Raw genomic sequence first — 27,077 nt, 5'->3', positions numbered from 1 at the left:
TGATTAACCTCATCCAATTACTAGCTTTTTGTTTTAGAATGCAGACAAAGAAAAGACTGTCTCGTAATCAATATAAAAAAAGGTGGAGAAACAAACCCAGCTTCAAAAGCAATCAAGAGCATTGCATAGCTTATGCAAAATGCAAGTAGTTCCAAACAAATTAAAGAACTAAATGATTATCTATAACTAAGTGACACTACTATAAATTCTGATTTGGATTCTAATTATCAAGACGAGAGCAATGTTAATGAAGAAATTGGGAGTTGTTCCAGATAGGAATAATCTCCTAGGTTTCAGAACAATGGATACTACCATGGGAAATGAAAGAGGCCTCACCAAACTCTGCCATTACACTCAGGATTCTGACCTGATGATTTAAGCATTAAAAAAATGGAGAACATGTGTCAAGAGATTGACTGGTATATCCAATGTCAAACGGTTTCGTGTTCTTGCTTTTGTTGCAGACCTTTTTAGTAATTCAAAATTGAGTTTGTTTTAAAATGAGGGTTATAGGAACTGGAAAAATATTGGTGAGATTTTAAGAAAGAATAAAGACTCAGAAACACATATAATTTTAAACCATGGAAACAAAAATTTGAAACTTTTCAGACAATAGATTCAGCTGCACAAAGACGAATTTATTCTGAAATTAAATATTAACATGATATAATTTTATGCATAATGTCAGTTATTAAACTGCTTGTTGAAAGTTCTCTAGTCTTTGAATACAAGCAAGAAGCTTTATGAACATAATAATAAAAATTTTCTGAAGTTAATTCAAGTGCTAGCTGAATTAAACCCAAAAATGGAGGAATATGTTCATGGAATCCTCAAACATTACCTCCTCTTAACATTGGACCAAATTTAAGCATTGCTTTAAGAATTTCTCTAACTCCATCAAAACTGTTTCTACCAGCGAAAGACCTTTTTCTGAACTAAAAATAATGAATTACTTAAAAATCGTGTCTACATAAAATTATCCTAATAGATTAGCAATGCTGACCATTGAATATGAACTGAGTAATAAATTAGATCTGAAAGACATTATTTGTGAGTAAATATTGTACGAGTGTTATTGTCTTAATTGAATTATATTAGACCATACCCTAATATGAGCCTCTACTATTGTAGAGAAAAGATATACATGAAAAATGCTGCTTAAAGCCCAGTGTAACCAAATAATTCTTTGTTATTTGAAATATTCTATAATTAAAATAACAACATATACATAAAATACATGTAGCGTCTGAATGTGTATTGTCAGTGAACACGTGAATCTGCAGGGTCTGCTTATTAATTACCCCTTCAAACTACACAAGTTACACATTTAAGAATATGTTATATCCTCTAATTACCTAATCTGCAAAAAAAATTTTAAATGGAATTTTATTTTCATGTTGTTTTATTAGTATCATATTTTTAAATTTTTATAATTTTTTATTCCATGTACTGTAGTAAAACATATTTCAATCTGCAGCTTCATTTAAAATTATGACTGCATTTTTTTTTCTTATTTTTATTTTACTTGAAGAAATAATTCTATCTATCGATAGTCTAAGTGGTTAAAGGCTCACAGAAACTGAACTACTCTTTTCTGAGTTTATACTCAGTTTCCGCTGTCTCTTTGATCAGTTATTGACAAATTAATGCTTCGGTATGATAATTGGCATTGAAGAGAGATAAGCTATAAAATACGAACACTTTAAAAATATGCTAATGGTAACTGTATAAGAAATATAATAGTCAAAGATACATACCAATATTAGCTGTTAAAATAAAATATCAATAAAATGTAAATACAAAAATAAATTACATTTTGTAATTACAGAAAATACTCTGCTGGAATGAATTGAACTATTATTGCCGAGAATGTCACACAGCGGTACAACACGTTCAGCTCCGTAAAATAATGTCCGATGGACGCATGACGTAAACCAGCCTGGACCGTGGGGCCCCACAGGGGGGTCAGAGGAAAGGGAAAAAGAGGTGGCCAGCAGTCACAAGGACAGAAAACCAAAACTTGAAAGCGAAAAGGACAAGGCAAGATCAGAGCAGCGTAGCCATAATGTAAACATAACACCAGGAAAATAAAATGAAAAAAGCAAATACAATGCACAGTAAGTGGAAAATATACACAAGTAAACTACATATGTTCAAACAAAGCTAGTGCAGGTAAAGTAGTGGCAACAGGAGCTTAAGTAGGAAGGTTATTGTCACTGGAGAGGTGAGCAGCATAGGGGCGAATGGTCACTGTCTTCTGCTAAAATCTTGTAGCTGAGAGTCTTAAAGGAGTTTAGATGGGCACAAACCTTGGCCTTGTTATAGAAGTTTCTATTAGCTTTACTTAAAAAATCCTTAATACTTTCAATTTTTACGTCTTTGTGCAGCCTTTCATTCGACACGTAGAAGTGTGCATTTGTTATCACTCTAAGGAAGCGATTTTGAAATTTTTGCAGCTTGACTATATTATTCTTAGGCGCTGTCGCTCAGGTGGGTGAAGCATAAGTAATAATTGGCCATGGGCCTTTTCTTATTTAAATCCAGTTTTGAATGATTTCCAATGAGGGGTGTGAGAGAATTCATGACACCTACAGCTTTGCTGCGTATCTTGTTGATGTGGTCCTTGCAGTTCATTTTATTGTTTAAAGTTATTCCCAAATACTTTGCTTTGTTGACTTGTGGAACTTCGACTCTGAAGAGATAAAGTTTTCTGCGTATGGAAAAATTTATCTTTTTTCCTTGTATAATTAAGAGTTGTAACTTGAGCACGTTGATGAAGATGCGCTACAAGGTGCACCATTTTTCTATTGAAGGGATAATATCCTGCAATTTCTTTACTGCATGATTGAATGAAGTCTGCTATCTTGATAGCAGAATCATTGATTCAATATCGGGGACATCTCCTGAAAATCATGGATTGATCAGAGTGTGACTCTGTGATTGGTCACATACTTTGAATATTCAGTTTTGAAGTTAAAATAACCCTTGGAGATGGAAATCAAAGATGCAGTGCATAAAGTTAGAGTTATTTCTTATGTTTTATTTCTATGTTAGTACTGATGTCCTACTATAATAACTAACTATTACAATAACCAATTTAGACAAGTTTAGCACTCAGCCAGTTGTCAAAGTAATACAATTTATTCAAATATTTTAATAGACGGAATATTGATCTCAGCTTGGACAAAATAGTGTTAAATTACCAAAAAATACACCTAACTTTTGGAACATATGGAATAAATTGTAATATCCACATTTCGTTAACTACTGGTTTATTCATATATTAATATTTTTTTTTCATATATAGTAGTTTAAAATTTACATACCACTAGCTAACAAATATTTTAAATACAATTTCTAAAAAAATTTATTTTTCAGAATTAAAATATTAAATTTAAATAATTTCATAGTTATAAAAGCTTGAAATGCATTTTCTAAAATGGATTTCTAAAAACACTTACATTATCAATATGATTTCTTACAATAGCTGCAAGCTGGTGAACATCCACTGTACACACCATTAAACTATGTGCCATATCAACAAAATTGATTTTTTCATTCACTATCTACAAATCCATTTTATAAAGCTTCTCATTCACAGCAACCTAAAAAAAAAAGAAACAGAAAAATATTTAACTCCAAAATTATACAAATGTTTTTTCATATTTTAAAAACAAGTCTCTAAAAATAATAGGCAGAGTAGAAAAATTCATGCCGAAGGTGAGGATCTACTACAAAAACAAAAATTTTAATAATAATGAAATAAATAATTAAAAAACTACTTCAGTCACTATAATAGTTTTAAATATATGGTTCATGTTACCAACCTAAAGATATTTTAAAAAATGAAGCATTATTGATATATTACAAAAAGTAACTCTTTAAATTAACTTTGACAGACAACTGAAGTAAAAAAAAATGATAGAAAATAAAGGTAACATTTATTCTTTTTAACCTTTAATCTACAGCATTTTTAACCTTCAAGATATATCGATGCAATGTTACTAAGACTCAAAGTTCTATATCTTTTACATAACAGCCGTAATTCATAACATGTAAACGTTTTTTAGCCTTTAAAAATAAAAGAAGGCGAACAAGTTTAGAGAATGCCCATCCATTTTTAAAAAGTCCGAATAAGCATTTAGTGCTGCCATCTATGATAGTTTCGAACAACTACTTTCTAGGACAACCCAGTTTCGCATTTTATTTCTTAACGCGATATGTATATAAATCGCATGTTGCTTTTTCTTCCCTTCCCTTTATATGATTATTCACCACATTAAATTTACTTCTTCACGGAATAAGTACATACTAGCAAAAGTAAGGGAGGCTAAAATACCTTGATGGCATTACGGGGTATTTCAACACAGCTGGCTGGCTGAGATATTTCATAATGGCTTGCGTAAATTCTTTATCCAACAAATTGAGAATGCGTACAATTAATCATCAAGAACGTACATATCAGATTTAAATAGAATTAAAGTTTCTTTTTTTTTTTTTTTTTTTTTTTTTTTTTTAAGGAGAGACATTTCATAATTCGCTGCTTTGCTTCGATTCTTAGTTCCAAAAGGAACACGTCGCCATCTGCTACGAACTTTCCTGGAGCCGACGACTAACGCTTATTCAGTACTAAAGCTTGGCATAATAAATTAACTATAAAGAGTTTTATGAGAGAACGAATGGAAACTGGTTATACACACATCAAACTTCTACCATACATTCCCACTTATCTATTCACAACGGAAATATTTTTATACGTTACGATAAATAAATATAATATTAAACAGTGGTGTAAGTCGATTTTCATAGAAAGCACAGATATTCTTATTCCTTCCACTCGAAAAGATGAAATATTTTTTTTTGATTGAAACATCAGAAATCTACTGCAGAAATTTATTTAAAATTTTACATCTCTCAAAGTTGCCCCAGAAAACCTTACCAAAATATCAAATTTCATAGAAAACCTTACCACAATGTCAAATTTCATACTATCAAAGGAAAGATACGAAATTTAGATAATCATAATCAATACATTTGAAAAGAAATATTTATAGTTTACACTAAAGTACACTATTTGTACTAAAATATGTTTTACGAGCTTCCTGACAGTAGCGATATTTACGCTGCAGATTGGAAATATTTCGAAAAACCATGCCTCCCACTATATTGTCACAAAATTACCAAGGCTGCTGTCAGAAAAGGGCTATTTACGGAAAAGAGGGGGACAGCTCGTAACTTGAGAAAAGCTCGCTACATGAGAAAAATCATGAAAATACCATATGACTAGCCCGCGCCGTTTGGTATTGTATTAAAACTACCAGAGTTCCAAGGCGCTCGGATACTGGTAATTCCCCCCCCCCCAAAAAAAAGAGAAAAAATTTCAGACTTAGTGGCAATAAAAATACAAAGAATTCCGGAGTTATTTTTAATTATGTTCCGCAAATAAGCATGGACAAAATGAAAGATCTATAGAGCTTCCCCCTTTTCCTTAATATTGTGAATTAGACTCAGATTACTCTAAGATTGACGTTTTTATGAAATTTATTACCTGTTATCGAAATATAGAACAGCTATGGAAGAATCGGTATAGATAAGGTTATCCAAACTCCAAGCCTTGAATTATTGAAACGAATATAAATTTTCTTCTATTAACTTTATTAAAAACATTCATAAATATGTTCAAATTAAATTTTAACACCTACACATATTTTCATTAAATTTAAAGCTTCATAATTGATTTCTAATCCAAATATTACAAACTGTTAAGGATAAATGGAAATATTTTATTTCAAAGGCATATGAAAAAAAATGTTTCTTGTTTCTATTTGGAACTGATTTCATTCAGAAATGAAAAGATTTTTCATTCGGAACGAAAAAAAAAATATTTTCACTATCTTAATCACTTAAAGAAAGCCAAATTATATAGAGAAAATAACAAATACTTTCACTTTTTCAATATCAGTCGCTTAAAGAACGTGGAATTATTTAGGGAAAAAAAAAAAAAAAAAAAATCGGAAAATTTCAGTTTATAGTCAGTCTAACACTTTGAAGAATTTAAAGTTTCAAAACTTGAAAAATATACATATATTTTTAATCGAAATTTTTAAAAATCATTAAAAACAAGTTACAATTAATGTGCACATTTTGTTGAACAACTAAAACAATTTTACACAACCAGGACTGACCTACTAGTTTATGAATCAATCTCCCGGAAATTCAAAATATGTTTTATATTTAAAATAAGTTATTCAAAATAGCAAGAAAGTTTGCACTTTTTTTTAACTGGATCATTTTTGCATAAAACTTCGAATAAATATTTGTTTAAGTGGCAATATTTTTCTATTTTGCCAAGACTCTAAATCCATAAACTGAAGATAAGAATTCCATATATGTAAACTGAGAAAACTGAAAAACTATTATTTAGGTTCCTTCTACATGTTGGGAGGGAAGGGGGTTCATAGGTTCGAAGATCACAACAACCAATTAAAAAACGAAAGCTGACAATAACTATAACAGCACTAATTATCGATTATCTTTGGATGCAAAAACATTTAACACATATGAATACACATTCAACAGTTTTGAATTAAATATTACGTCGAACGATACATGAAAAAGAGAATTGTGAATTTCAGACTTATTAAAAAAAAACAGCGATCCCATCTGTTTTTAGTAAAGCTTATAAATGCGTCACATCACCATGAATTAAATATTACGTCGAACGATACATGAAAAAGAGAATTGTGAATTTCAGACTTATTAAAAAAAAACAGCGATCCCATCTGTTTTTAGTAAAGCTTATAAATGCGTCACATCACCAGGAGACGTCAGAGATGAGATAGGGAGGATGCGCAGAAGCGGGGGGTGGAGGAAATCTGTCTTCCGACTGCTGAACGATCTGCTTATGACGTAAATTGCGCTTCCAGTTCGAACCAGAGAATATACTAGCCGCTTTGTGCATTCAACTGATCAAAAAATGAATTGGCAGATGGTCTGAAGGAAAGAAATTTCGCGAATTGTATTTCAACATCTACGTAGAAATAGCACTGGATAAAAATACTCTCAGAAATGATGTTATTTTCTTGCAACTACAGATTCTCTCTACAAAGAAGCAAATCTTTCAAATTAAAAATCTTCTAATAATATAAAAATTGTAATTTATATTTATTTACATAGATATAGCAAAAATGAGGTAGAAATGTTCCAGAAAAGAACTCAGGAAGAAATAGAAGTCCTTCGCTCTGAGAATTTTTCCAATATAAAATATTAAAAAATTAGAAACTGCTTGTTTGCCCTGCGTTAATTTGGCCCTTTTTAAGGTTTTAAGCCTTTAATTATATCTTCAGATGACATCAGAATAAAGGGATACAGAGTTCTACAGAGAGAGAGTAATTATTATTTCCAGTCAATGCATGCTTTTACAGTATATGCTTTGATTAAATGAAAAAAAGGGGGGCTATATAATTATGTATAAGCGTATAAAAATTTTACATATTTTGATTATAAAGACTGTATAATTATTTATATAAGCACATAAAAATATTTACGTTGAAAATTAACGGTACTTAACTCACATAATAAATCGCTTCATCACTTTTATCTAGTGATAAATTACAAGTACTACCATTTTTTAATATATTAAAATGGAAAAATTTTGGAAGTGATTCTATTCAGGAATGAAAAGAAAAATCGGTACTCACGTATTAGGTCAACATCCTTGGCGCAGTTTGGCGATTTTTTACTGAAGAAAAAGTGATTCGGTGAATTTTCGAATTGCAACTTATAATGGATATGGTTACTTAAAGAACTGTTATGCGCATGGTTGCTGGAGTTTAGTGACTTCAGAAAATCTGGCGACTACTAACCAAGTTGATTGCTATGATTGTTCAGTACCAAAAAATCTTCATTAAAATGGGGAAAAAAATAATAATAATAAATATTTCCAGTTTTTTAAAATTAGAAAATTTAGTATTGCTTAAAGAAGGCAAAACTCACTTTGTATTCTAATACACTTTACAACTCATGTAAAGTCATTAAGTTTTCGAAACAGGAGATGTGAAAAATGCGCAATTTTCTCGCCGGGACTCGAACTCTGAACCTTAAGCTGCAAGTCGGACGTGCTTTGCAATTACACCACGATAGAAAGAAAGCGGTAAGGACGAAGAAAAATATTACATTCTTCCCCACTTAAAGGGCGACTGGGAAGGAGAGAACTCAAATGCCAAACCCTGGTGGTGACGAATTATCGTCCACCCCGTTTTAGTTCGGGCGTTACTCGCGGAGTCATTAGATTTTTGAAGCAGGAGACGTGAAAAATGTGCAATGCTCTCGCCGAGACACTTTCTGCTGGTAGCGAGACGTGCTTTCCGATTACATCACGTAGGCTTGCCGTAAGCAGGAAAAAAATTTAAAGCCATTCTTGCATTTTATTACATCTGAAATACGAGCAATTTACTTATAACAGAAGTCTTAAAAATTGGGCAAAATATTTGAGTGAAACATTTTGTTTTAATTATTCTAATCATTTACATACATTTGCCATTGGTGGCTGATTTTAATTTCACAAGTTCGAAGATCAAATAAAGTATGCATTTTTCATTACGATTTGCACAAACTTTAAAAATGGAAGGACAAGATAAAGCAGCCTTCACGTGCAAATTATAATAGAACAAAAGGAAGCTAAATAATACCTGATAATCAAGTAACTTTATAATCTTAAAGGAAAAAAAAAAAAAGGAGGGGGGGGTTAAGATTCAAATTGGGGTACAGTTGAAGCACGGTATGGTAGAAGCTGAAGACAAGATTTAAGACTTAAACAAACCTTCTAATAAATTTTCTAAGATCTTCAAAGAGAAGCGAAATGTATTAATTATTATTAAATTAGGCGATCGTATTTACAAATATTGTCCTTAATATTCCACAAAGATTCTTCCACTTGCAGAGAAGAAAACGACTCTTCTCCAGAAACAAATAACGCAACCTCAAATTTGGACAGGCAACAACAACTTGCTGTCGCATGAGAAGTGCCAAAAATGCGTGGTCCATAAACGGTACATGACGCAGCCAGCTTAGGAAAGGAGTTTCCCTGAAGAATGCTGAGATGGCCACTTTCACGAAAACCAGGCCGCTGAGAGCGCAGTCTCGTATCTTAAATCCGTGTCTTTCGACAGCGTGTTTGGAGAGTTAAAAATAATAAGCATCTTTTTCTGAGCAATAGCTGTCAACCTAGCAAATGACGTCACCAAGCGTCGACAAATATGACTTGCCCAAATAAGACGGAATGCAATCTTCCTACTGACGCAAATTCATTTTTTCTGCGATCTTATTTACTAAGAAATATCAGCACGGAATTTTAAGCTCGGAAAAAAATATGACCATTAAATTCTAAGTTTCTATCACGTAAAAACAACCGCTAAAACTTGCATCAAAATAATTTAGAATACGGTCGAGAAATAAGCTACAGAAAATTTTGTAAATATTCTGCCTATTGTATTCCTACAAAAGTTCGGCAAAATAGCAGTTTTACGAAAGACATAAACCAGCAATAAAAAAAAAGATTCAACTCACATCCAAATAAGGTGACAGACAATTCGTTATTACTCCATCGATGATACAAAAAACAATTAAAAAACTGGTTAACCGTTTTAAAGAACTGCTTTTCACATATTTAAAACAGTTCTGACTAAAAAGCTATGCTGCTTAAGAGGTAGAATCATCAATTTGTACACAATTTTTCAAGTGACATTCAAGTGATAAATGGTATGAGAAAAATATTCCAATTTATTGTTTGAAAATATTCCTCACTTTATTTCTTGAATATTCCCCGGTGCTCCACTTTTCTGGAAAGACTATAAATTAACATTTGTATGCAAATATCTCAGAAATTTCTAGAATCTTCTTATACTAAGTTGAATATTCAATCCGAAATTCCTGGTTGCTACAAACAATGCACGGAATGATGAGCACAGACCAATAAGAACATTCAATATATTCTTCAAGGTCTTAAATACCTGATGTTACGTCGAATAATAGGAAATAATAGGTGAAAGGAAAACATTCAAAACCTATTTTGAAACAACAAATCTCATGTGTGATTTTTTTGAGTGAAACAAATTCGTATTTACAATATAAATTTCCCGATTGGATTGCAAAATGACCTGGGGGGGGGAATTTAATATATATATAAAATCCTGCAAATACGGTATTGGGAAGGGGAGAGAAACTGTCATACTGTCTGCAAAAAATCAAATCAAATACTCACTTTAATAAATTACAAAAAGCTTTTATGTTTGGCATCAGAATTCATTATCCGTTCTTCCTTTCGAATGTACTTGGCATATTTTAGCTCATTTGACATATTTTAACAAAGTTACAGAAGTATTTTACGTTACATAACAGCTACAAAATTAAAGAGAAAATTTTCCTACTGCTTATGGGGAGTTCTTCATCGAGTAACCACTCGCTGTATGCCACGAAAGCCATCTTGACAGTGAAACAGCCTGCTACTCCTTCGACAAGACAGATGGCAGTTTCTCTCTCACACTATAACATTTGTCATTCAACAACTCTATGCACTTGCGTTTCACATTTGAACTTTACAAGTTTGAAAAAAACTAATCCAAAAGTACAGCATACATATTGTAAAATAATGTACACTAAATTACCCAATATAGAGCGATGTTACAGACGACAATTTAACAAACAGTATATATATATATATATATATATATAAAGAGGGGGGAAAACAAAATCATTTTAAAAGATTCCTCCTCCTAACTAAAGAACAAATTATTTAATTTTTTAAACTGATGTTATAAAGTAATAATAATTCGCTAGACGCTATTAATTTTAAAACAAATTTTAAAAAAGTTAATATAAAATATTATTAAGCACTAATCAGTACTATATGAACTAGTTATAAGTCTTTTGGCAAAAATGAAACGATTAACCTTTCGTTTCTCAGACGGCAGCTTAATATTTTTCAAAATTCCATGTTCATTATAGGCACACAATTATACAAGAAAAATTTACTAAAAAAATGTTTTAATATTATTTCGTCATAATGCAAGTTACGCAAATAAAAGCCAGAACTTTTATTTATTTGTATAACTTTCATTATGCCGAAACAATATTTTAAAAATTTAGGCTATGTATAAAAAATTTTAAAATTATGCTACTAAGAAAATATAGTGAAAAGTGGAGTTTGAAACACGAAAATAGTATTACTCATTCAGTTAAAAAATATTTCACTCAGACGTCTGGTTATAGAAAATGACCGGAATTCTATGACTTTCTTTCTTATTTTACAGTAGTTTTAACAACAAACAATATCACAGTTTTCTAGGAAAAGTCTGTCCATCTCCAGGACTTAGGTCCATCCCAATCGTATAAAAGGTTTATGAATGAATACCGAAAGAGCCGATTAAATTGACAAAAAAATTATCGTGATTAAAATATTAATCTTTGCTTCCAGTTCGGAAGCAGCTTCAGGAAATTTTATTAATCTAAAAGATTCTGAATATTACGTCATATACGACAGAATTTAAACTATTTATGTATTTGATTATTTTTCGACGATTCCATAAAAATAGATCTACACGAATTTTTACCGATGGTAAACTATATATCTTAAAATGTAACCTGTATATCAAATAACAGGCTTTGTTAACGATTTGACCATTATTTGAAACACACAAATTGAAAAACACAGCAGCAGTATGACCTGAAGTTACAATTCACCATACCTTTTATACATAAAGGCGAGAATAGCAAAGAATTAATAAAGATCTAGGTTACATAACACTATAAACCTGGTTTAGGCTAATGCAAAATTAATAGCTTAGTACAGCATTTGGTGAACTTCGAGGTCGCGATCATGTTTAGATAAGAGGTTAAATATTGATTTAGACTAATAAATGCAATACGGAGGTCCAGCCAATGTTTAGAAAACTATGCAAGCAAAATAAAAATTTGGATTACATAAAAACATAATACAGCAGAACAACATAATCAATCAATCACGTAACGTTGTTTAGTGTTTCGAGAAGAACGTAACACAGTTTCCTGAAATGTATTACTATCAAGTTCCACTCTCTATAAATATATATACAAATAACATTACAGCCGTAGACGAAGTTTCAGATACGTGACACTAAGGAACTGATAAACTGTTTGAGCAAAAATGATGAAGTTCGATCATGAAATAATTTTCAAAAACTTTATCAGCATAAGAATTATGATTCTATAATAAATTATAACACTCCTTAGAAGTTTTAAATACGATATATTTACTTCTTTATACTTTCCGAACAAAACGACATACATATTTAGACGCTGTAACTATTCTATTCATGTAATTAAACAGATGAAAAGCAGATTCATTTCAATAAGAAAATATTATACTATCATTAAAAATGCATTTAAATACACAAACACAGATCACACTTAGACATGCCTGTTAAATAACACAATGTTAAATAACTTTAATATAATAGCAGAATAAAGAGAATTTTAAAAGTATTTGTAATAAACTGAGCTTTTATTCGAGTAATTTACACATCGGTTTCTGTTCAACTAGTGAGATGAAAACATACAAGCACAATGAATAATACTCAACATGTTTCTTATATTAACAACTCCTTATACTCGTAATTACATTACATTAACAACTGCTAATTTCTAAACTGAGGGAAATTTTTCTGAACAAACCTCCTTCACAAATCATGGACATTTTAAAAATACGCCGACACCGAAGGGGGGGGAAGTACTTGTTTTCAGTTTTTAACATGTACGCCTCTCTATGCACTAGAAACAGCGCGCTTATGGAAAAACAGATCTATCGTAAAAAAAAAAAAAAAAAAAAAATTACTTATGGGCATTCTAAAATTAAAAGATTTTAACGCTTTGGGATTAACTAAAATGAGCTCAATTTTAGGTCGCCAAACTTCGTGAATTCATGCTTTGAAAAGCAGTAGCACTTTAATATACATTTAAATTTATTATTATTGTTACATTACTATTATAATTAATATATTAAAACTAACGCTGTTATTATTAATACATTAATATATAATGATCAGCTCCTCACCTGAAAATAAAAGAAATAATGTAAATGTAGTTAAATATCTCTATCTCGTCGCAACAAAACACGCTAATTATAGTGCGTCGATGTGCATCCAAAACATTCTAAATTTCAGGGAAAGCATCCACCAGTAATTACGTATTCTGTAACTGTATTAGATGTAAAAAATTGCACAAAAATTCTTCAATGAACAGCACTAGCCAAATGAATCATGTTCCTTCCACATAAAACATCATACACTAAATAAATTACATAAGGAATTACCATGAAACAAGGTCCAGAGTATTATTAATACATTAATATAAAATGATAAGCGCCTCACCTTAAAATAAAGGCAATAATGTAAATGTAATTACCTCGTCGCAACAAAACAGGCTAATTATAGTTCGTCGGTGTGCATCCAAGACATTCTAAATTTCAGAGAAAGCATCCACTATTATTACATATTCCGTAGCTGTATTAGATGTAAAAATTTCAAAAAATTCTTCAGTGAACAGCAGCAGTCAAATGAATGAATGTTCCTTTCACATAAGACATCATACATTAAATAAATTACACAAGGAATTTCAAGAGTCCTATTACATCAGTAACTAAAAAGAGAAACTTCTTTGAAACCGAAACAAATCAAAAAGGCGTGGAAAGTCGTGCTCTCTTCAGACTAAAGGAATTAAAACAGCCAGGTATCGCACGAAGAGACAAGTGCCATTTAGCGGCAATCCTCAAAGCTGCCGTCATGACTCATCCCACCTTGTTTGCTTTAGTAAGCAGCTGGCATCGGGAAGGCACACACGTATACATATCCTACAAATAGAAGCCATATTTTTAGAAAGGGGACTTTTATTTATTTCTCTAAACTGTTTTTCTTTTAGCGTAATAATCTAGGTCCACTTTCTACGGATTTTAATGAAATATACATACGGAGTCGTCCCTTGGATTTTGAAAGTACAGCAACTTGTTACAGCAAGGGATTTTTCTTATTTCATTCTCTTTCTTCTCCCACTTATTCCGCTAGAAGGTCGTTTCGCTTGCTTTGTCGCAGAACAATAATACTAAGGATGTATACACGATGGGTTATCAACTTCAATAAGTGATGAAACGTTACTTACTTAGAAGTTTGTTATTTAAGGTGAAATCACATAAATTATATAGTAATAAAATATACAAGGAAGAAAAATTACAGTGCCTCTAAATACTCGACGGGAAAATGCAAATATAATGAAACTGGAATGCTAGGCTAGAGTCACTTGCTACAACACTTAGTTGGATGCTAAACTGTAAGTTATTAACTTTTATTCAATGTTACATTTTTATTACATTTAATTTCTATGTGCATCTGAATTATTGAATGATAATAATTTTTTGTCACCCTATTTAAAAAATCTAATGTGAATATTACCAAAAATAAGCACCTGAAACAATATTATGTAGAATAAAAATTAATTCCTGCTAGGTATAAATTATATAAATAAGCATCAATCCATGTTTCGAAATTATTTCAACAAAGGAGAATAAATTAACCTATTACTTTAAAATATTTTCACTTTCACAATACTACTGCCAAAAATGCCTTAACTTCCACTCAAAAAAATTTTCCCATTTAAGATCATTAACTAAATACAAGTGTCTGGAAACTGGACTATAATACATGAAAAAGAAGCATGTCAACTTAAATTTCAACTGGACTCTAAATAAATTATTCATAATATTTTCAGAGACAGTCTGAGATGAAACGCTTAACGTCAGAAGCAAAATTAACCCCCTTATTAAGACACAATAACACGCCGATAACGCTGATTTTTGTTGTTTGACTTCTGAATTAACCCCCTTATGTAACAAAAGAAAACTGAACGATGATGAACTTGAGAAGGTGAAGAAATAAATAAGCCTAAATATATTGTAATATCAATGAACATTTTTAATGACAGAGATTATCTTAAACATAGTTGCATACAGCAGAGAAAAAGGCGAAGAAGTAAGAATGGTATACATATACATACATACGTAATAAACAGTTACGTCATCATTCATCACCGCGCGGATAAACGCGAACGGCGCATGCGTCAGGAGAAGCTCTCTTAAGCTAAACGTCGTATTATAATTTATGATACAACAATCCCCCTTTCGACGTTTGGCGGCTGAAAAAAAAATAAACATTAATCATTTATAGTTATTCCAATTAATTTACAGCACTTAGAATGTTTCGAAGCAGTCAATGTTTTTGTCAGTACATCAGCAGGCATTTTCTCTGTTGGCACATATTTAACGTCTATTTCATTTCTTTCATAAATTTCACGAATGAAATGATATCTAATATCTATGTGTTTAGTGCGTGAGTGATAAACAGCATTTTTCATAAGCTTCTGTGCACCTTGATTATCACAATATATAATGGTTGGATAATCAGCAGTAAAATTTAATTCTTTAAGGAAACGACGTAAATAAACTGCTTCTTTGGCACTTTCTGAAAGACTGATGTACTCTGCTTCAGTACTTGATAATGCAACAGTTTGTTGCTTTCGTGATTCCCATGTTATCGGATTTCCAGCTAGCTTGAATAGGTAACCTGTATACGATTTTCTAGTATTAACATCTGACGCCCAGTCGGCATCGGTATATCCAATAAGTGCTTTTCCAGTCTTTCGAAATTTTAAACAATAATTTTTAGTTCCTTTTAAGTATCGAAGAACGCGCTTTGCAGTCAACCAGTGTAGTTTTCCAGGATTGTTATTAAATTGGCTCAGGTGACTGACGGCATATGTAATATCCGGCCTAGTAAACACAGAAAGATACATAAGCGAACCAATTAGACGGCGATAAGGTACATTGTTCACTTCTTCCTTTTCAGTTTCAGAAGGACACATTTCTTTACTTAACTTTACACTAGGATCTAAAGGAGTTGCTACTGGTTTTGCATCTTGCATATTAAACCTTCGTAGAATATTATCAATATATTTCTGCTCAGATAAACTAATAGATTTATTATTTACATCTTGATTAAATTCTATTCCAAGACAATAATGAAGTTTGCCTAAATCTTTAACATGAAATTCTTTAGAAAGATAACCTTTAAGTTCAGCATATAAATCACAGCTATTTGTTGCTATTATTAAGTCATCAACATATAAAATTAGAATTAACTCACCTTGAGATGTTTTCATCCTGTATACACACTTATCTGATTGTAATGGTTGTAATCCAAAGTTTCTGAGTTTTTTGTCTAATTTTTCATACCACTGTCGTCCACTTTGTTTCAAACCATAAAGAGACTTTTGCAAAGCATAAACATAATCAGGATTATTTTGGTCTTCAAAACCTTTAGCTTGTTCCATGAAAATTTCTTCTTTTAAATCTCCGTTAACATAAGCCATAACAAAATCTAGTTGATATAACATAAGGTCTTGTTCAGCACTGTATGCAATCACAGTTCTTATAGAGCTTGCTCTGGCTACTGGAGCAAAGGTTTCATTAAAATCAATTCCAGGTTCCTGTGCAAATCCTCTAGCAACCAATCGAGCTTTTCTCTTTTGAACTGTTCCATCTGCATTATATTTCGTTCTAAGAACCCAGCGACATCCTATTACCTTTTTGTTGTGTGGTCGCTTTACTAATTTCCATGCACCATTTTTAACAAGTGCTTCATACTCAATTTGCATAGCCTTATGCCATTCCTCAGCATAACTTCCATTTAATGCTTCTTCTAATGTCGGATTTGTATCTTCTTCCTTTTCTATGTTTATATTGTGGTACTCCTTTTTTGGTCTTCCTGGCTTCCCAGTCTTGACTTTCTTTGGACGACCTGCCCCCCTTTTAATCTGCATTTCAGGTAGTGCTTCGGAATCAGAATCTTCATTATCAGATGATTCAGCAGATGCTTCTGCCATATTTGAGGGGTCTTCTGTTATTTCATCAGCCGATATTTGCTTTACATTCAGAGGTTCTTCCTTCTTTTTATCAGGAATATTTTCGAAAAATAAAACTTCTAAATCTTTATCATAATTAGTAGAGTTTTCAAATTCATCAATGAATCTAACATCTCGGCTTATAACGATTTTTCTGGAATTTTTATTCCACAGCCTGTATGCTTTCGATTCATTTGAGTATCCTACAAATATATATTCTTCTGAACGAGGATCGAATTTCCCTTTAGACCTTTTATTAAGTACAAAACATTTCTGTCCGAATACTTTGAAATGAGATACAGTTGGCTTGATGCCAAAAAATAACTCATAAGGTGTTTTGTTTACTCCCAGGCTTCGATTTGGGCAACGATTACGAATATAAACAGCACAGTTCAAGGCTTCAGCCCAAAAGGATTGAGGAAGATTACTTTGTAGTAACAAACATCTGGCCATTTCAGTTAAAGTGCGGTTCATGCGTTCAGCTCTCGAATTCTGTTGAGGAGTCATTGGTGCAGAGAATTCTCGTTTAATCCCGCATTCTTGAATATATTTATTAAATTCTTCTCCGCGATATTCAAGACCGTTATCAGTCCGAAGGATTTTTATTTTCTTTCCTAGACGATTTTCGACACCAGCTTTGTATTTAATGAATGCCTTTTTCGCTTCATCTTTAGTTTTAAGAAAACTGACTTCGACATAACGCGATTTGTCGTCTATGAAAGTAACAAAATAACGCGAACCAGCATGGGATGGGACTCTCATAGGTCCACACAAATCTGAGTGAATCAAGTTCAGTAATTCATTACTTTGAAATTTTGATTCTTTTTGAAAAGGTTGCACAGTTTGTTTACCTCGGATACAGACTTTGCAGTCTTTTAGAGATTCCGTGTTATTAAAATTTAAATTTCTAACCATGTTATCAGACTTAAGTCTTTTCAAATCAGACTCATTTAAATGACCTAATTTAAGATGCCACTTTACAAAATTACTTACCTGTGCTATTGCAGCTATTTCAGCGCTTGGATGTATATAATAAAGATCACCATGACGAATAGCCTGCACTAGTATAGATCCATTTGGTTCTATTATTCTAGCATGTCGTTCTGTAAAAATCACTGAACGATTATTTGCAGTAGCTTTAGATGTTGACAGCAAATTACATTTTAATTCCGGAACACATAACACATTTTTGAGCGTAAGTTTAATTGTCTTATTTCCGTTAGGTACTGTGATAAGGACAGTTCCAATTCCTGTAATTTTTGATGTTTTGTCAACTGCTAACTTTATGGTTGAATTCGTTCGAGGGTGAAATTCTGAAAATAACCTTCTGTCATTGCACATGTGAGATGTACAGCCACTATCTAAGCACCATGAGGAGGTCCTCTGATAAGCATTGTTTACAGCTAAACTAATCTGCTCTTCATAATTAGAAGCCATCATAGAACCTTGATTTCCCTTATTTGATTTGCGCATATTTTCTATCAGCTATTTTCTTTCTGCATTCAGATGCCTTGTGCCCAATTTTCGAGCAGTAATTACACTTCAAATTTCGAAAATTTCTTTCAGCTGAAAAATTTTTGTTTGAATTTACCTTCCATTTTTCATTTTTCTTCTGTTCTTGATTTCTTCTTTTATAATCAGTATAGTATGCATTCTGTGAATCTTGAGACGTTTTCCCTTTTCTTGCTTCCCATTCTTCTAACATTTTGATTTTTAAAGATTTGGGACTAGGTAACTGATCTCTTGATTCGATGGCGCATCTAAAATTTTCAAAATTTTCTGGAATACTATAGAGCAGAAGAATCGATAATAAATCATCAGCTATGTCAATTTCCATTTGTTTAAGCTTATCAACTATTTCGAAGAAATTATTCAAATGTTCAGACATCGTTTCGCTTTCCGCCATTTTTCTAAATAAACGCTGTTTTAATAATGTAGCCTTCTTCGCAGGTCCTTTCGATTCATATACGGCTTTGAGTTTATTCCACACAGCATTTGATGTCACACAATGCTTTATATGACATAGTTCACTAGGATTAATAGCAAGAATTATATCTGCGCGAGCTTTTTGATCAGCTTGGAGCCATTTCTTTTCGTCTTCGGTTCCTTCAGCAGGTTTTAGCACTTTACCGGTTACATAATCCCAATGGTCGTTTTTAATCAATACTGCTTCTATTTGTAATTTCCAACTGTCAAAATTATCTTTTCCAAGCTTTTCTATAGTAGTCAAATGCGACATAATGTAATACAGTCTCTCACAGCCAAAAAAAACAAGATTGAGCGCTATAAAAATAGGCTTAACTGAACGCTGATCAGTTCTTACCGTTGATTAGACGTAACAGTTCTTGCACTGATTTAGGCTTAAGAGTTCAATGCTCGAAAACTTCAAAATGTTCATTTTAAAATAGGTATTTTGCTAATTAGGCCCAGTTGAAACGTTCCTGGGCCCATAACCATTGAAGAAATAAATAAGCCTAAATATATTGTAATATCAATGAACATTTTTAATGACAGAGATTATCTTAAACATAGTTGCATACAGCAGAGAAAAAGGCGAAGAAGTAAGAATGGTATACATATACATACATACGTAATAAACAGTTACGTCATCATTCATCACCGCGCGGATAAACGCGAACGGCGCATGCGTCAGGAGAAGCTCTCTTAAGCTAAACGTTGTATTATAATTTATGATACAACAGAAGGAAAAAATGCAAAACTCTAATTTTAAAAGTTGGAAGTGCTCTTCTCACGACAATTATTTCAGACATTAACTAGAATTTTTTAGATAATGTACATATTTGTTTGCTTGATGTTGTGAGCTGCTAATATTTAGAAACTTTCCAGCTTTGCTGTAATTAATAGGTTAGGTTACTTAAATATAGCAAACCTAGGACAGGTATAGACCCGAGAGGAGAGATACTTCGTGGAGGACTAACTTTCTGAGAGTAATTTCTCGTATTCCGTGAGAAAAATTACGAACATGACAAAATTACACACATGAGAAAAATTACGAAAAATCAACTACACAGACAACCCGTTCGCCTTGGATCGATCTCAAACCAAGTTGGACTACCAATATTCAGCGGTCTTAACCCTTAGTCTGTCGAACCCAAAACTAGCGACAGTTTTAGAAAATTGTCGCTAGTTTTGGACCCAAATTTACGTAAAATGTCGCGAAAATAACCCTAAACCTCTGATAATTGTCAGGCAGTTCTTTTGTTATTTCTCAGCCCTCCCAGAATTTTAATTCAGTGATTCCGCTAAGTGAAACTGATTACTAAACTGGTGTGCAAAACTTAAGCGACAACGTAAAAATTTAGCAGATAGCCATGAAATTGCAGAAAAGGAGGTCTGGAGATCAGTACAATGAACACGTAATTCAGTAGAACGTCATGGGTATACAAACGTCATGGGTATACAAAAATCAGGAACGAAACGTCAGATTCGACGTGAGCGTACACAAAACGCGTGATTTCGGCGCGCGCATCTCAACAGTAGAGTAAAAGGAAGGACGGAGATGCAGTTCAACATATTCGCTGCCAAGTACCAGTGAGTCAGTTCGTGAAATACGGCTAGAAGAAATCACCTGGACGACTTCACACGTGTTAGAATGATTGGAAAGCTGGAGGAGGGGCGTACTGTCACCAGAGTAGCTGCAGAGTTCGAAATCAACAAAAGTGTCGTTTCGTTCGCTTGGAAAGCGTTCCAAACGACAGGTACAGCTGTTAGAAAGGTTGGTGGTGGCCGCGAGAGGACGACAACTGCAGGGGATGACCGATATATCGTCCTGCAGGCGAAAAGAGGCCAACAGCAGTCAGCAAGCGACATTGCTCAGCAACTTTGTACAGCAATGGGGCAACAAGTGTCGCAGTTTACTGCGGCCAGACGCCTTCACAAAGGGGGCCTATTCGCCCGCCGTCCTGAACGCTGCCTCCCGTTGAAAGTCGGCCACCGACGCCACCGTTTACAGTGGTGCAGAGGGCACAAAAACTGGACAACTGATCAATGGAGTCCTGTCCTCTTTACGAATGTGAGTCGGTTCAGTACCAGAAGCGATTCTCAACGCGTTTTTAATTGGAGAGAGGTCGGGACCCGATTTTATCCCAGTAACATCAGGGAAAGACACCGTAACGGTTGTCCTGGAGTTCTTGTACGGAGAGGCATTATGCTGAACGGGCGAACTGAGCTCCACGCTTTCGACAGAGGGTCTGTAACCGGGGATCGCTATTGTGAGGAGGTACTCCTTCCCCATGTGCGTCTGTTCCGAGGTGCCATTGGCCCAAATTTAATTTTTATGGATGACAATGCACGGCCACATCGGACTCTTGCTGTTGAGGAGCTACTGGAAAGTGAAGATATCATTCGAATGGATTGGCCAGCGTACTCCCCAGATTTAAATCCCATCGAACATGTGTGGGATGCTTTGGGGAGACGCATTGCAGCACGCTTACATCCTCCGGAGAACACCCAACAACTCAAACAGATGCTGATTGAGGAATAGGCACTCCTACCGCAAGAAATGTGGAACCAGCTGGTTCTGAGTATGCGGAGACGGTGCAAAGCAACCATTGCAGTGAGGGGAGAGCATATCTCATATTAAGGAACATCTGCTTGTTGTTCTTCCTCTTGGATAGACAATCATGAGTCACGATACTATGCGTTCAATAAAGCTTGTTTTTGTTTGATTCCATACCGTATGCATTGTATTCCTTTTTCAGCTCCGATGCTTTCGTCATCCTTTACGTACATAATACTCTCCTTCATTTCTGCATTTCATGTCTCTCAGTTGATTTCTCGTGGAGTTATGGCAAAAAACCCTGCTGTTGCTTAAGTTTTGCACACCAGTGTAGATATTGTTCTGTAGACGTGAGCTGTCAAGAGAATTGCCAAAGACTAGTCTCTCCCTGATGACCGTCTCAATGCCGCAGGGTACAGTTGCGAAACTTAAAAGTTTACTTCCCTTAATCAATCTTATTTTCAAATAAATTGGTTTTAAAATTTACCCAGTTAAAGTTTTAATTGTTACGCATTTTTAACCTAAGTAACCTTAATCTGTATGTCACTGATTATCACCTGAATTTCAATGCAGACTGATTCAACTGCTATCACTAAAATCTATTCTCACAAATATCTGGTATAACTTTCATTCCTTCTGAGATATTGCTGAAACAATTCTGATATTGCTTCTGAGATATTGTTGATTTCCAATTTTCTGTATTTTTGTCATTAATTAAAATTCTTTAAAACTTCAAACATTTTCCTATATTCTTCAACTGTATGCAAATAATAATTATTTTAAATAATTTTTTGGCCTTAATTATTACGTAGTTTTACGAGTAATAAACGAAACATTTGGGTGTTATTTAAGGGCTAAGATGGTGATAATACCAATATTAAATTTGCATTTTACTTTTTTTATATACATTCAAGATACTCAGAAAGTGAATCATTACCTGAAATTTTCAGTGTATCATAAATTTATAGACTCAATTTAAAAATTCTAGCTTTCCTGACCAAGAAACACTAGTGAACTTTATCTGAATTGGGAAAGATGAGACATATTAATAAAACAAAGCAATGTTGTTACTCATTAGCTTACAATACAATTTGTTCAGTATTGTATTTTTGTAAAGAAAGGGTGTTGCTGTACATTTTGTAAAGAATAAATAAGCATTGCATTTAATAATTATAAGTTATTAATTATTTAATAATTCATCATAAGAATATGAATTACATATTTTTTTAGTTATATTTTCCGGCGATATTTTTTTCCTCTAGAGACCACATCATTCATTTTTTGGGTAATTAAGAAACTCATAAATTTTTTTAACATATAATTTTTCTTTAAACAAATATTGAACATTTCAAGAGTCATTGAAGGTACGATAACATGCATTTTTGGGACTAACCAGAAAAAAGATCCGCAAGTGTTAGCCACAGAACTGGGTCTGCTCGTCTCAGATAATGTGAAAGTGATTCAATTCAAAGAGCTAATTACGCACGTAGACAAAAAAATTCCATAAATTTCTAATTAAGTCAAAGTTTTGAAACATCCACTTGAATGAATCTTCGTAGTGACGAAGGTAAACATCTACATACAAAACGGCGTACTCAACTAAATCGCTTATTGCAAAAATTCAAGAGAACTGCTTGGAACCAGGGGGATATCCAACCCCATGTAATGAAAGTTTAAAGAGAATCATCCTGATTCTGTGCTGTTGAATGAATCCTCCCGATTTAATAAAGTATGAAGAGAATCACCCCGATTCTATGTTGTGTGATGAATCATCCCGATTCAATGAAGTATGAAGAGAATCATCCCGATTCCATGCTGTTGATAAATCATCCTGATTCTATGAAGTTTAAAGAGAATCATCCAGATTCTATGTTGCTGATGAATCTTCCCGATTTAATGAAGAGTATGAAAAGCACAAAAATATATTATGGTCATGGACGTCTTACGAACCAGGTGATAGAATATAAGAGGCAACTAACATGCACGAGCTAGAGGAGGAGTATGTAATCCCACGGCTCAATGAGCGCCACCAAGCGGCCGCCGGGAAAAACACCGGCCAACAAAGACTATAGCCAAAGAATCTCTAAGGGCCTATGACTGCTATAGTAAAAAATCTTCTTAGAGATTCTTTGCTATAGCAGTCAGTCGATGTACGGGAGGCGTAATGGCAGACCGCACATTGAGTTGAACAGTGTTAAGCGAATTTCGTTTACTGCGCATGCTTGATGGTGTACCTTTGGCGCGGGAAGAAATACTGGCGACTAAAAGCAACCCTACGCTAGCTCATTCGAGATCTCCATGGCTGTCGAGTGATGTGTACAACTGCAATGTTGTGGAACTTTGTTTATTTGTTATTTTAACGTTCATACCGATTGCACTTGCTTATTTTTCTAATATATGTTTCATTTTAATTTGTGTAACAGTGCATTTAATAATTGCTACCATATATTGTGCTTAATAATTCGTTATTTAGATGTAATTTGTTTACATGTTATAATTCTCAGTAATGTAAACTGGATTTTCCCGCTTAGTTTGTTAACGTACATTCGCGCTTTTATTTCTTATTTAAAAGAATTAAATAAACAGCATTTTTGAATTGTAAAATTTCTTCAATGTTATTTGCAAACACTTGGTGTATTTTTTACGTATGTACGAATGGAACGTATGGTACATTCTGAGTTGTTTTTATTCCTTAAAAGTGTAATGAATAAATTTTCAACTAATATATCCTAAATTTCAGTCTTTTGAGCGAAAATTCGTACAGTTCCAAAGTTAAGTGCAGAATTTCATAAGTATAACATATTACATTTCGAATGCAAACACTGCTTCACATTATTTCGTAATAATTATTTACATCTCCTCCATCTATGCCTGTATCAATTTTTTCATCGGGTTATTTGTCAATATATCCTGGTAGAATTAGAAATATATTATTAGAAAAGGTTTTTCCTGTATCAACTGCAAGGAACAGAAATTTAAAGCGATGAATTATTGGAATGAATTTGAGTCAGCATTTGAAGTTATTTAGAATTCCACTGCAGTGGAAAATATGTTATTTAGATTTCTGTTGCATTAAAAATTATTTAAAAGCTGCATAGAAATATTATTTTGAAATGCAAACATTTTAAGTACCAAAATTAAAAGTATTTAAAAGGTAGCTATTGTCATTGATGATAGATTGACTTGTCAAGGGAAACAAACCAAGTCTTCAGTACATAAACAATATATTTTTTATTCTGGGGGGTGAACATTGTTATTAATGGTGATATAATCAAATAAATAACAAAGAATCTGCAAGTGAAACGTATTTTACCATTTCTTTGAATTTAGATATTTTTCCGAATATTCCAAGCATTTAAAAGAAATATATTTTACATATTTTGTAACTGTGAATGTATTCGTAGTTCCGGAAGTTCTGAATATCTGCAGAAACACATATTTCGGTCTATGACTTAGCTGGCTTAGTTAAGTTAAGAAATAAATTTTTCTTTAATATTAACAAATGATTATATATTAATAAGAAATTGGTACATTTGTAATTCCCCCCAAAAATTCTTTAAGAGTGGCAAATACGTACATAAATTTGATTCCTCCCCCAGTATGTGTGACGAGTACGTTCCATTAGACTTCATGATTATTTTATAACAGCTCTACTTATTGCCAAAATTGGGTCTTTATGCATATATATATATATGTATAATGCATACAACATACATGCAAAGTTATGATAGCTGTTAATATATCATAATTGACTAAACACTACGAATACTGTTTCTCTTTCAAGACATGTACTCTCAAATGTTTTCATAACAACTTCTGTATTTATTCAGGAAAAATTCTACTGATAAAATACTACACACAGAAATATTTTTAAAATGGTGTTTAAGAATGCTGTTGATTTTTCAGAGACACAGTAACAATTTAACTGGTTATAACCTTAACGGAGCAGAGATGTCAAACAGAAAAAGAAATGCTCAAATGCCAAATTAAAATATTTGATCATAAAACAAATGCAATTACAGTTAACTTATTTTCAAACTTGAAGATTGATTATCAAGTATAAGTTAATGTTTAACAAAAGAATTTCATGAAAACAACCTAAATTTGAAGTACAATGAAAATAGCTTAGTACAATGATTTTGTCAATGTATTCTTTATGTTTATGGGAAATTAACAGAATGTATCATATGTTATGAATATAAAGGTAATTTTTATTTTAAATTCTCGCTAATTAAATATAAAACCGTTACAAAAGTCTGAATATTTGGTGTAAAATTCGATTTTTCATTATTAAGATTAAATGCCTTTTCCACTGATTACTTTTCTTGATTTAATAAATCTCCTTTTGGTCTTTCTTACACCTTATACGAGTTTCACCCACTTTGGTAATATATACTGTGTGAGAACTCTGGATAACTTAAGCGACTTCTTGTTATGTTTTGGAAATTACAACAGAGGTTTGGAATAGGTGTAAAAAACCCCTTTTATAGAATCGGACAAATTAACAGAGTGTACAGCTTGTTCATACAGAATCAGCTAGCATTTATGGCGTAAATCAAAAGTAACAAAATGAATTCACCTCATTTGAATACACTCAAAATTAGCATTCTGGCAGGAAAATGGAAAGGAAGAAAGAAAAGCTAATTATCATAAAATAGCTGGTTAATAAAAATAAATTAGAACTCTACAACCTCAATTCACTATTTTAATTTAGCCATTTTCATTTTTATGCAGCCTTTATATCGAAGTATGCATTTGTTTTGGTGTCAATAAACTTAATTCTTTCATTTTTTACCCGATTACATAATATCACATGCAACAGCTGTAAATATGAAAAACACATGCATATATCCAGCAGCATGTTAATTTCTTTTGAATATATGGTGTCTGTCATCTACAAAAGAAAACTGTAAATTCAAAATATAAGATGTGAACATAGGTCTCCTGTTGGATAATATAAGAAAGTCACACTTTCTGGTATTACTATTATTTTTTATTATTTGTAGGACCTTCCTCCCCGCTGACAATAGTCTCAGCTTATCTACCTCCACTGTCTAGAGCACGTGGAAGGCCAGCTTTTCCTGTCAGTGATTTTGATAAACTTTTGAATGTTTCAAATCACCTAATAATTGCTGGTGATCTAAATTCACACCATACTGCATGGTTTTGTTCTAATAGGTACAGGTATGGTATTAGTCTAAATTCATGGTGCCAGAGTAACCATGTACAGATCATAGCTCCTACCCTCCCGACTTTTTACCCTGTTAGAGGGTCCCCTGCAGTTCTTGATCTGGCTGCCTTTTATAATATATTTTTTCGGCATGAGATAAAAGTGATTCAGGAATTGGACTCTGATCACTACCCCGTTTTGATAACCCTAGATATTCAAAATCGATACTCGAAATTAGAGGAGCAAGTCTCAACAAATTGGGACAACTTTAGATTTATTTTGGAAAAAACTTCACTCCCTCCCATCAAAATTTCCAGCAATTCGGACTTTGACAGGCATATCAAAAGTCTGGAGTCTTTACTGAAATAAGCGAAAGCTGCGGCTTCAAAACCACGCAAACACCCAGGT

At 32.9% G+C, this 27,077-nt stretch overlaps 1 protein-coding gene across 7 annotated transcripts in view; it reads right to left on the bottom strand.

Moving 5' to 3' along the window:
• LOC118182671 (uncharacterized) overlaps positions 1-27,077 on the bottom strand; it is a 119,754-nt gene that overhangs the window by 37,803 nt on the left and 54,874 nt on the right. For 5 of the 7 annotated variants that reach the window (XM_035352059.2, XM_035352054.2, XM_035352052.2 and 2 more), the window contains one exon: positions 3,462-3,605. In XM_035352059.2, coding sequence (XP_035207950.1) covers positions 3,462-3,536 — 75 coding nt within the window. In that variant the 5' untranslated portion in view covers positions 3,537-3,605. Of the gene's footprint in view, positions 1-3,461; positions 3,606-10,261; positions 10,387-13,437; positions 13,807-27,077 lie in introns of those variants that run through there. The other 2 variants (XM_035352053.2, XM_035352056.2) reach the window with 2 other exon arrangements.

This window comes from Stegodyphus dumicola, chromosome 12 (genome assembly GCF_044657685.1).
Source record: "Stegodyphus dumicola isolate Sdum_Otavi_A_Nest chromosome 12, ASM4465768v1".
Lineage (NCBI taxonomy): Eukaryota > Metazoa > Arthropoda > Arachnida > Araneae > Eresidae > Stegodyphus > Stegodyphus dumicola.
Note: the sequence above shows the minus strand (reverse complement) of the source record. Positions and strands in the feature narration are given on the sequence as shown.